Consider the following 13,030-nt stretch of genomic DNA (forward strand, 5'->3'; position numbering starts at 1 on the left):
CTATCTTTTTTCTTCGCAATCCCACTTTTGCGGACAATTTTGGAGCAGTTGGCGTACTTCTTGAGGGCTGCAGGGCAGTATTTCCTCATTGCATCAAACTTACATTTCAGTAGGTTTACAACATAGAATTTACTTATTTATTTTTTATTTATATTGTGTTTATGTAGAAAGTTATTTTCAGTTGACCCTCTCCTACCAAGAGATTCACCTTATTAAGAAACACATAGGTTTAATAAGCAGGTTAATTTAAAAAGAAAAAAAAATACAAATTCTTTTTATTGGTAACCACTTTCCATTTTTGTCGAATGACAAAAATCAAGTTTTATTTATTTATTTATTTTTTTTAACAATGAAACGCATGATATGTGTCGGATTGAGTAATTTATTACTTCTCTATTAATTAAAAAAATATTAAAATAATTTGACTTAGGCACTTCTTATTTAGTTAATGACCAAAAATAAAAAACACCATCATGATTTCTGTGCAAAAGCATAATTTAACATATTTTTTTAAACTTTCCAATGGTAAGGAATGCAAACAATTGCAACAAAATAAAAACCATAGACATCCAAAGGAAAAAAGTGGAAGAAATAAAAGTTTTTTGACATACTTTTTTACTTTTATAACTTTGTTTTACTATTTAACATACACTCATAAATTTACCTTGAAAGAAACGTTTCGAAATAAAATAAATGAACTCAATCTGTTAGAGAACATAAACAATTATCTAAAAATACATAATTAGTATCAGCGTGTGAGGAGTTTAAGAAAGTTCGGAATCAATATACTTTTGTAAAAAATTTGGTAACTTCTGTACTACATCTTGTAAGTGCAAGTATTTAGCGCCCTCTATATATAACTGGAGTTGTGAATATCAAAAAATATTTCTCTGCTTGAAATTTTTGTATTTGGCAATGAAAAGCAATTTTACGTCAACAAACGTCATCGGGTTTTGGATTTGCTCAATTTTTTATTCGATTTTATTAATTTATTGAATAAAGGATAAATTCTTTGCGATAAGTGTTATGAGGGATCGTAAATGTTTTAATAATTTCATGAAGTTTTAGCAATGTCTTGAATTAACATTAAATGTGTGAATATATCTTTTTAATCTATGTGCGTAAGAGGTTTTTCTTAAAATTTTAATCATTTGTAAAACGTCAAAATGTGTAGGTATGCTTATGTCCTATTACCTGTGATATTGATGTTTGTTTACTTTACGGAAGGTAAGAATTTATGATTCATTTTAATCTATTACTACGGATTGATTTATACATAACATGCATATTGACTTGTTAATTCTAAAGACTTGATATGCAAGTAATGAACTTCTGTTTTCAGTTATCTATTTTTTGAAGTTGCAACTTTTTCAGTTAAAATTTTTTTTTAACAATTACAGTTGCTTCTGAAAAGAATTTGCTACATGCATTATGGGTATTCCGTATCGTGATCTATGCTAAAATATTTGCTACTTCCCAGTAGTAACCGGCGAAAAACTAAAAAAAATAAAAACTTAATCACAGATGGGGACCAACTCGAAGGATATAACTCGTAGCCACTCCCGGGAAGGGGAAATTTCCGTGGTCTTTTGCACCAACTACAATCGCAAAGGCTCTAAATGAATTGTAAATACAAATTTGCAAGTTAAAAAAAANAAAAAAAAAAAAAAAAAAAAAAAAAAAAAAAAAAAAAAAAAAAAAAACTGATTGAAGATATTATAACTATAGAAAATTGATAAATTCCTCAAGGTGGTCCCTTTCTGTAGTGTTTTTTTAATTTATTATTTTTTTTTCTTGTGGGCTGCTGCACCGAAGTTGTCGAAACTTTTAGCATTTATTCTGTTTCGGATCTCCATACGGAAATCTTCAATCCAGGAAAACCTCTTTATACTTGCAATTTTTTTAAAAAAAACTGCAAGTATAAAATCTATTTGGTGATTATAGTTATAAATGAAGTTCACGATCTTTATATATATATAAAAGTTCAAAACGTAAAGAAAACACGGAAAAAATTACAGTACAGATATATAGCGCTCATGGGCTGCAATAGCAGCGCAACTCAAAAAAATCAAGTTTTGAGATAAGTGGGTTTAAAGTTTTCATTGCTGAGCAAAATACGTAAGAAATGCTTTAGTTTTCTTAAACGAAGTTTACCTTCAAGTTGAATTATGAGTTGTGATAGTATTGCTGCTGAAAGAATGTGTTTACACCTGTGCTTAGTCCAGAGCTCATTCTAGGCAGAAAAAAGGGCAGGGCGCAAAAGTTTAAAAAAAGGGCATTATTATTCGAAAAGGGCAATAATTTCTTTCTATGGGCTTTACACGTTCTATGAAAAAACTTTTTTTTTTTACTTTACTAACAGTAGCAAACCAATCATATTTAATAATTTTTATTAATAAATTACCATATATATCGAGTTATTGAGCTAATAAGCTTAGTAATTTATTTAAAATGCATGCATATATTAATAAAATAATAAATGTATGTTTTTAAGTGTCTGTAGTTATGATTTAATAATTAAAATGATTAATAATAATTATGATTTAATTATAGTGGAAGCAACTGCAAACTTTCAAAGACAAGTGCAACAAGGGGGTGTGATGGCTATTTTTCCTTTTCTCCTATATAAATCTATGTATTGACAGTAATGACAAACTAAATAAAAAAGAGTTGAAAATTTAAGAAATCCATTCTACAGTTTTGAGAAAAAATTAAGAAGGGGTGAGGAAAGAAAGGGCAAAAGAGGTGTGAAGTCTATTACATCAGGGCACTAATTTACATCAGGGGCAACAGGGTGGATTCTTTTGTTTAAAAGGGCAGCAGTGTGCTGCACCCTGTTTACCCTGCCTAGAATGAGCTCTGCTTAGTCCAAAAATCGTGTTTTTTGAGTTGTGCTACTGTTGCAGCCCATGAGGGATATATATATACTTCAATTACTATAAAAATGTATTGTTTCTTCTGAGAAAGATGTAGTCTCCTATTAAGTTTCCAAAATCCTTCATGTCTAGAAGACGGCAAAATATTTTATTTGTAGTGAACTGGAACTACTTTATTTTTAAATGTAGTGATAGCAAACTACTTTAAAAATTTAGTCACTACTTTAAGGAAAGGAACTTTGCTGGAAAATGTAATTTGAGCACTTCCTTCAAAGTAGATACTCAAAAATTATTGCAAAAAGATTGCAGCCCTATTACAGAAAAAAACAATAGGCAACAACTATCAGTGTGGTTTTAGAACTAAAAAAAAATTCTATGTGACTTTCAGAACAAAAATTGACAAGTTTTTGAACTTAACAAATGTATACGAAAATTATTTTTAATACTATATTGTAAAAAATATGATTATAAATAATTCTTAATAATCTATACTAATCTATACTGTCGAAAAATAATTTTTCAAAAAGTACTTTGCTGGATATTCGTTGCATCCCTAATATTTTAATTAGCCAATCATCATCAGTGTCTGTGTTGATCCAAAGCTTGTCAGTGTTGACCCAGGCAGAAATCTGGTACAGAAAAAGAACATTTTTATAATTAAAAAAGAAACGTCCTTTCATTAAATTCTAATTTGTAAAAGGGCCTTTTTTTTAAAATTGAAATTTATAAAATTATCCTTTTACAGAGTTTCATGTTATAAACGTATTGAGTGAAACTATACTAAGTTAGTACTTTAGTATTATATCACATTCTTGTATGTACTTCAAATATTTTTGATAGGAAATGTAATGAATACTAAACTGAAACTTTTTATTTGACTAAGAAATTTATATTGACAAAAAGCTGGGTCTCAAAAAGTAAGGCTTTAGTTCCATATAGCTGAAAAAAATCTCTTAAAGGAAATAACTAATTGGAAAATTAAGTAAAAGAATGTTTTTCTTACAGTCTCAAGTATTATGTGTACAAAAGAATCATTTGGCTTCGATACCACCCCTTTAGAGTGTCCTGGCCCTTTTGACTCAAAGGATAAAGTATATTGCTGTGGACCCAAAAAACGGCGCTTTTGCTGCAGCTATGCTGAATATGCTTCTGCCATGTAAGTTCTTTCATTAATTTTAACATTTTTGTAAGCTTTCTTTTGTAAGTTTTCTGATGACCCAGAAATATTTTTCCCTTTCATTAGTGTTAAAAAAATTTAACTGTAGTAGAAAAAAAATTTTTTTTCACTCCTTTAATTGCAATTTGCTGTCAGAGATTACTAGGTTAATTTTTTTTAGCTAGGTGTCAAATTTCAGAAAAGATTCTTGTGTTCAAATGCAGAGTAAAATCATTATTTAAATCAAGAATTTTTTTTTAAATCATTAACTTAAATTATTTTTTTCATGAAATCATCAATTATCCATTTCAAATTTATAAAGTATTTTTAACAAAGGTTATTTGAAATTTTTATCGATTTCCAAATTTTTAAAATTTAATATTTCAATAAATTTCAATTTTCAAAATTATATTAGTCAGTTCTTAGTATATGTAATAAATTCTATACTTATGAAATGACATTCTAAAAATCTTAAAATTTGTTTGAATTTTTCAGAATATGAATTGAAAAGAAAGCAGAAATTTAACACAGTTTTTCTTTTATCTTAATACAACTGTAAAGAGTAGATATGGGTTGTTTCATAATTGGAAGAAACATAATAGTTATAAAAATTATACCAATTCCTAATTTTAAAATACAATCTTCAAAACCTGTCATTTAAGTTTAATTTGGCAAGACTTATAAATGCGCCTTCCGCTCTATCTTAGACATGAATATATGCGTGTGTTGCTGTTGCCATGATAAAAAGCTCCAATTTAATTATTCTTTAAAACATTAATTATTCTTGTAACAAGAGTAACTGAAAATTTACAAAGTTTATCCTAAATTAGAAATTTTTTAAAATCTAGAATATCTAAACAGAATTGCTGCTGGCTAATGGTTTCAACTGATTTATACAATTTATCAGTGTTTATTCTAAATCAAAATGTGACCTTTAATCCACATGGGATTAGGGTTGAATCGTCAATAATTGAGTGAGAAATGCACGATTTGAGGTTTGCCAAACGAGATATCTTATTAAAACATTGAGATTTTAAAAACGAAGTGAAAATCCATTTTAATAACTACCGAAAAATCGATCGTTAAAATCACGATTTACTCTAGATTCGTCGCTAATTGTGGGGGATCAAGGAAAATTTTTACTAACTGAAGTACAGGATTCGGAATTTGCGATATGTTATAATGACATATTGAAAGATTGAGATTTTTAAAATCAATGTGAAAATCTGTAACAAAATCTGCAAAAATTGTGCAATCATGGGGATTTATTTGTTGTTGATTCAAATCGATATTAGTTATTGTCTATTCATTATTTTTTTATCGAATAAGGATGTTTGTTGATGGGGCCGTTCAAGAAGTACGTACATCCCGAAGGGGGAGGGGATTTGCTATTTTGTACGGTTTTGTACGATGGGGAGAAGGGGAGGTATTATACAAAGTATGTACATTATAAGCATGGACCAAATTTAAATTTGACTTTTTCCTACACATGTATTATACATATGTTTGTTCTTGTATTTTTTTTTCACACGGCTACCATTTGTTAAAATGAGTAAATCAGTTCTCAAAAAAAGTTTTCTCGCAAAATGAAAAATTGCAAACTCCAAACTTTCCCCGAAACTTTTTCTGGTACCGGATGAAAACACCTGGTGAAATAATGTAGATTAATTGTATTGATTGTAGGAAATTATTATGTTGATCAGATAAGATTGTTTTATTTATTGATTAAAGATAAAGTTGGATGTCATTGTTTAAATAATTTAAATGAATAAATTATTTTTTAAATATTTAATTTTATTTAAAACATAATTATTTTAATTTTTAAGAAAAAGGGGGNTATGAAAAAGGGGGGTAGACCAATAAAATGTACGTACTCTAAGGGGGGGAGTAAGACCTTATGTACAGTAATGTATGAAGGGGGGAGGGGTTAAAATTTCTCCATTTTTTTTTGTACGTACTTTTTGAGCGTCCCCTATCTTAAAGACCTATTATCGAAAAAAAATCTATTTTCCAAACTTGCCGAAGTCCTGATGATTTCGGACTTTCCACTTTTTATATATATATATACAGTTATACACTTTAAGTTAACCAAGAAGAATTAATGAGTAGCTCCTAGTTTAATTCAGACTATGGTTTATTCATGATTTGAACTGCATGAACAAGTTGATTATGTTTGTGAAAATTTAATGATGTGTAATTGCACTTTCTAGTAATACCATAGGCATCATAGTTGGAGTGCTGGTAACTGCTATAGTTGTGGTTGTCATCATAGTGGTGGTATCGTGTTTCTGCTGCAGCTGCTGTCTCCTTGCTAAACGCTGTAATCGGCGAGGAAATTCTTCATCTTACAGTGAGTGTCCTTTTCTTCTAACCTTACACAGACTGTTTATACTTTCTGTTTTCTCAATTTCCCTAGCAGCAAAATAAGTTGGGCCCTCATTGGATCTTATTGAGTCAAAATTTGTGAATTTTGGCTAAATAAGGGTTCGAAGCAGGGTTTGGGTTTTATTGAAAAACCCCGAGGGAAATTGGGTTTTATTTGAAATGACCCGGGGAAAACTGGATTTTTTTCATTTATTGCTCATAAACTTTTAAGCTTTACTGTGTAAATATTTTTATTTATTAAAAAGTGTTGTGTAAGCTTAAAAATAGAAATAAATCTAAAAAGTTATTTAAATTTTGTTATATGTATTTTATATTAAGTTTAAATAACGCATTATCACTAATACATATTTGAATCTTTATTGTTAAGTACATAACGTTTCACAATTTTTAACTCAAGCATTAAAAATTATAAATGCAGTAATATAAGAGGAACAAGTTTATTAATCTTTTTGTTTTCACACACATTTATTTACTATATTTATTAAACTTATATATATTTCCCATTATAAAATTATAATCTGTAAAAATTTAAGTTTCATCTGACTTTTGACTTTAATAAAAACTGAAATAAATATTTAATGGTCTTCCATGTTTTTATAATAAGATTAAGACAAATTGAAATTATGTATAATTATAAGGAGTATCCTTTTCTTTTCCCATTTTTTTTCAAATAATTAACCCTAGGAAAATGATTTCATTTTTAGATGAATAATTTAAAAAAAGTTCTCTTATAAAAAGTTTTAGCTTATTTTTTTAAAGCCAGAAAATAAAAATGTTTAAATGTGTTAATGTATCACTTAGAAAAAAAACAAACAAATTGTTTCTTTTCGATTTTTTTAAACATATGAATTAATATTAACCCCTTAACTGCCGCGGGCGTATATATACGCCTCGGCCTTAAGATGCGTTAACTGCCGCAGGCGTATATATACGCTTTCCCGAAGTACGATGCTTTGCATTGCGCTGCTATAAATAGAACTACACCCCCTACTTCAGAATGCAGTAAAATGGCCTTGAAAGTGTTTGCTTTGCGAATGTATTACTAATTTCGGAGGAGGGGGAATGGGAAAAGGATGTTATGGAAAAGTGATATCGTATTAATCGCTTGTGTGTATTTATTTGAGTAAGGTCGGGTTTATTCTTTTTTCGCTTTTGTTTCCCGTATGTATTTGGTGCTTTTTATTCTTTCCATCAACGTCTTCAAAGAAAAATGCATCGCCAAAATGTGCTGTTTGTTCAAGAAAAAAAATTCGCCGTGAATCCCGCTATCGGTGCGATGAATGTGATGTTGGTTTATGTGTCCAACCATGTTCCAGGATTTATCATTCAACTGCTAAATTTTATTATCTTTTATATTGTATTTTTATTATTTAATTTAAATTTTGTATTTTCTTTCTTTCCTTTTCCTTGTCTTGTAAAATTAAACTGTTTTTAAATTGCAATGCGTGCATCATTTTCTCCACCAAAACACCTTGTAAGAAAGTGCAATTGAGCGAAAAACGGTGGCACTGGGGAGTGAATCACGTTAATTTTACTCGGCAGTTAAGGGGTTAATATATAAAACATGCTATATTTGAAAAATTGATCTTTTCAGACTATATTATTTAAATTTCTATTTGATTCAATTTCATTAAAACATTACTTTTTGAAAAAACCCACTTAAAGTTTTCATTAGTACTATAAAATTATGGATTCGAGTTTCTTTTACTTTACAAATATTAAAAACTTAATAAATCATGCAACTCTATTTGATAAGTTTATGCTGCACAATAAATTATATGAAATTGAATGTGCATCAATAAGTTTTAATAACAAAATTTTTTTTTGTTGAAAAAACCCACTTATCTTTCCAAGTGGGTTTTCTCCAGGTGGGCCCATCCAACAAAACCCGGGTAGATTTTTTCAAAGTGGGCCCACTTGGCGAACCCGGATTCAAAGAGGTGTTATTTTCCCGATTTTAGCCCCAGATAGAATTGTCTGGTTTACCCAATATTTCTCCCCCACTTTACAATCAATATCGGCCCTACATCGAATTATCAGATTCATCCGACATTTTTTATTCATTAATCAGTAAATATAGGCCCTATAAAGACTGAGAATGACCCTACGTAGGACCAATATTAAAAAATCTAAACATCCCTATATTGGTTCTTCGGTGCATGTTCATATAGGACCCATATTGGGCCAATTTTGAGCCCAACTGGGGCCAAAGTAAAATTGTTTCAAGGGTAGTCGTTAAATAAAATTTTAAGTATATTGTAAGGGACGTTGATTTTGACTGGTGGTCTGGAAATTCCTTAACCAGAAAACATTGGACTTTATTGAACAGAATTAAACTATTGGGTAAAGTGAAAAACTTCCTGCAAACACATAATCTCAATTAAAAAACTTATTGCACCAATTGGTAAGCGATTTCGTCTCCTCCAAATTTAGCGAAATTTCTTTGAAAATCACATTTTTAAAAAAAAGAATAGAACTCTATATTGATTCATACTGGGATGAGTTTGGTTAAAAAAAAAAAAGAAATCAGGAAAGCAGAAAATAGTAATCTAAAAATGTTTGTGCACAAACACTTATTAAATAATTAAAAAATACCTAAAATTTTAGCAATAAAAAATTTATGAAGGAAGCATTTATCTATAAAATGTGAATGTTTTAATAAAAGTATCGATTGGGATTTTATTGATTTAAATTGTGCGAAAATCTCTGCTTGATTTTAAAATTGCGGAAATACCAGTCCCGATATTTTATTTTAAAGCTATGTGAATAAAAATCTCGATGGCTGATTTTAATGGCTGATACCAAGCATGTAATCCTTTTGCTAATTCACAGAATTCTGGGAATCTAAAGACTGTTGATTCGAGGAATATCAGAAAAGGTTTGGGAGGTGGTACACTTTTAAGTAATTTTCTAAAAGAGGGAGCGCAATGCTGAATCGACTAAATAAAAAATCTTAAAAGTGATTGCGAATCCCTGACTCAACTATTACCAATTAAAATTATTAGTTTTGTGTGTTATTACTTATTAATATTCATGTTTGATTCTTTTTTTACTGTCACTTACAAAAGATCAAACTAATTTACAAGAGTTTTTCTTCCAGCTGCAAGTCAGCCGACGTCGACCGCTACGACGACAACAGCTCACTACTCGGCTCAACCGGCCTATCCAATTCAGACCTTTCCCACAGGATATCCTCAGCAACATTTCCAACAGCAATATCCTCAGCAACAGTTTACACAGGAGCACTTCCAGTATCCTCCTCAGCCATATCCTCCTCAACCTCCCTATCCTGCTGCTGGCGGCTATCAGGGAGGGTATCCCCCACCGTCTGGCAATCCCCCACCTTACCCAATCAATGATCAACCCCCTTACAACCCATCATTTGCTCCTGGGAAATGAATCAATTCCCCATCAATTGGAAGTAACAGAGGTTTGATTTTTCTCATCAACTGAAAAAACGAAAAATTGTTTTTATCTTTTATGCTAGTGGAAAAAGCAGGATGGCTGTTGCAATTTGATTGTGGAAGTTATGACTTTGCAGGTTTTACTTAAGACATATTTTATAGCGTTTTAATTTTTATCAAGGAATGTGTAATCTCAATTTTTCTTTCAAAAAGTGTTATTGTGCATTTTACTCAACAATGCATTTTTTTTGAGGAAAGAAATCGTAAGATGTAATATTAGATCTGAATCTCATAATTTTATTAGGCGTTATATTTTCTCATCAACTGAAAAAGCGAAAATTTGTTTTTATCTTTTATGCTAGTGGAAAAAGCGCAATGGCTGTTGTAAATTTGATTGTGAAAGTTATGACTTTGCAAGTTTTACTTAAGACATATTTTATAACATTTTAATTTTTATCTAGGAATGTGTAATCTCAATATTTCTTTTGCAATTTTTGAAAAGTGTTATTGTGCATTTTACTCAACTATGCATTTTTTTGAGGAAAGAAATCGTAAGATGTAATATTAGAACTGGATCTCAATAATTTTCCTAATTTTATTAGGTGTAGATACTTCAATATTATTAGGAACTAATTATCCTAATATTATTAAGAGTAATTATCTTAATGTTATTATGTAGCAATTGTCCTAATACTATTGGGAGTAATTGTCCTAATATTATTGAGAGTAATTGTCCTAATATTATTGGGTGTAATTGTCCTAATATTATTGGGAGTAATTGTCCTAATATTATTGGGAGTAATTGTCCTAATATAATTGGGAGTAATTGTCCTAATGTTATTGGGAGTAGTCGCCCTAATGTTATTAGGAGTAATTGTTGTAATATTATTAGATGTAATGCCTTTCAAGTTATATTTGAAAATGGTGTGCTAATTGACCTTTAATGCATTTGACCCTCCATTTTATGCATTTTGATGGAAAACTTGTATTGTAATTTTCTGGGACTTGCTCAAAAAAGTATTAGAACAAACTGTACAAGATGGTATGGTATCATTAATTATGTGTATGCATAAATTTCTTTATCCAAGTAAAACAATTAACACTTTTTTTATCAGTCTTTTTTTTAATTATGAAATTTTAAAAAAAATGTATAAAGATCACATTATTATTTTTGAAAAAGTAGAGAAAATTTTTCATGAATTTTAAAAATAAATTCCGAATGTATGTGGATTGTTAAAAAAAGGGATTTCTGTATGCTTACTAAAATATTTTTTTAATCTGTCGAATTTAATTTTTTTTTCTCATTTTATTTATTTGCATTTTTAAACTTTTATACTTTTAAATGCTTGAGTTGTAAATAGTTTTCATTTCATTGACTAATTTATTTCACACGTACGTGCTTTTATTTTTTATTTCTATAAAATTTTTAGGGGGTCAAAGTACCCAAAAAATGACAAAAGTAACAAGTTTTTTAATTGCTTACCTTACATTGAAACTTTGCACTGAAAAAAAACTCGTCTCATCTTCCTACCTTAGTTGATAAGTGAAGAAAATCTTACGATAGAAAGGTCTTGGGTCTTGTTAAGAAAAATAAAACTTAACAAGTGCTTTTCTAATGGATTAATTTATTGGAAAACTAAAGAATTTCTTCTATTGAAATTTTGAAGTTAACTGTTTTATAATCTACTTCATATAATTATATTGAATAAGAGTTTTAGAAGTTAGTAAAATTTTTTTGAGCTGTATTTTGTTATTTTTTAAATTTTTTCTCCATGATTTTTTTATATTAGTAACCATTAAAAAGATTATGATATAAAAGCAGATGACTGCTGAGAGTTAAAGCAGGTATCAATGTAAACATCAAGCAATTATAGTTTTTAGAAATTACGAGGTGTTAGACATTTAAAATTGCAATGTTTTTATTTTTGGGGGATTTTTTTTTAATGTGCATGTAAATCATCTAAAAATTAGTTACTTTATATTTATTTTTTAAAAAATAAATGAAACTTATTTGTGGGTATTGTGACCCCTTAAAATAGGGAATATTTAAGACAGCTATTTCATAATTTGCACTGTGAAAAATGTATAGTTACTTTGGAATGTATAAAATGTTAATTTGTTGAATATTTAATGTGTACAGTTATTGTTGATTAAATGAATCAATAAGTTTTGAGACTAGCTGACATTACCCAGCTGGCACAGTTTCAGTAATTAAAATTTAGAAAATGTAAATTTCTTAATTAGAAACTTCGTGTGGCTAAAATTGTAAATTTATGTGACTTTCGTAGTAAGTGTTTTGTGCAAATCTGTGTATATAGAAAATAACTTTTTTTAAAGCTTTAGTTTTTTTTAAATTGAATTGTAAATCAATATATAGTAGGTTTCTTTCTTAGAAATTATTTTATTGGTGTGTAATTATAGCAGTTATTTTTTTTTTTCTCATTGTTTTGTTCTAGAGCATAAACAAACTACGGTAATATGAACTTGAATAATATGCCATTTATATGATGCAATTAGACTTGTATGTATAAAGTGACAAATGAAATTTAAATCATGAACAAGCTGATTAATTATGCTTTCATTTTAGACATGATGAAACTTTCAAGAGACTTGGGAAAAAGTAATGACACTGAAAAGTCTTTTCAAATAGACAAATAATGAAAAATTTTACTTGCTTCTCTTTCAATCAACGCAGTTTTCATTTATTTGCTTCACTTAAAAATTGTTTTAAGTTTTTGTGTTTTAAATGCTCCCTTACATGACCTTGTTTTTAAGATTGGTTTAATTACTCTCGAATATTCAAACTTGACGTTTTGAATCTGTTATCCCCTGCTGATCGCTTTAAGCAAAGATATAAAAACTTACAGAATGAGTAGCTAAAAAAAAATAGCTTTTAACACTTAACTAACAAAATTCGCTAAGAGATGAATGAGTTTAGTCTTAAATTTTAAATTGTAATCTTGATGTGGTACTATGTATTGGGTTTATTTTGTCCATTCTGATCGCTCAAATTGGTTAACCTTTTAACTGTCATGTCCGAAATACGTCTCGGACAGCACTGGTGTTCCAAAATGTCAAAATTTATTATTTAGGTTAATTTTTTTTCAATGCATCGTATTGCATCAAGCATTTATTATAAAAAAGGTATCCTGTATGACGTCTTTACTTCTGATTGAATTTTCTACTTTATTTATTTTGTCTTTTGCTCT

General features: G+C 29.0%; 1 protein-coding gene across 1 annotated transcript; it reads left to right on the plus strand.

Annotated features, from left to right (window-relative positions):
* Positions 1 to 914: 914 nt before the first annotated feature.
* LOC107453184 (protein shisa-5) lies at positions 915 to 12,486 on the plus strand. The gene is made up of 4 exons (XM_016069893.3): positions 915 to 1,227; positions 3,882 to 4,032; positions 6,243 to 6,382; positions 9,518 to 12,486. The coding sequence occupies exons 1-4, from the start codon at positions 1,167 to 1,169 to the stop codon at positions 9,814 to 9,816; spliced, it is 651 nt and encodes a 216-aa protein (XP_015925379.1). The 5' UTR covers positions 915 to 1,166; the 3' UTR covers positions 9,817 to 12,486.
* The last annotated feature ends 544 nt before the right edge of the window (positions 12,487 to 13,030 follow it).

This window comes from Parasteatoda tepidariorum, chromosome 3 (genome assembly GCF_043381705.1).
Source record: "Parasteatoda tepidariorum isolate YZ-2023 chromosome 3, CAS_Ptep_4.0, whole genome shotgun sequence".
NCBI classification, from domain to species: domain Eukaryota; kingdom Metazoa; phylum Arthropoda; class Arachnida; order Araneae; family Theridiidae; genus Parasteatoda; species Parasteatoda tepidariorum.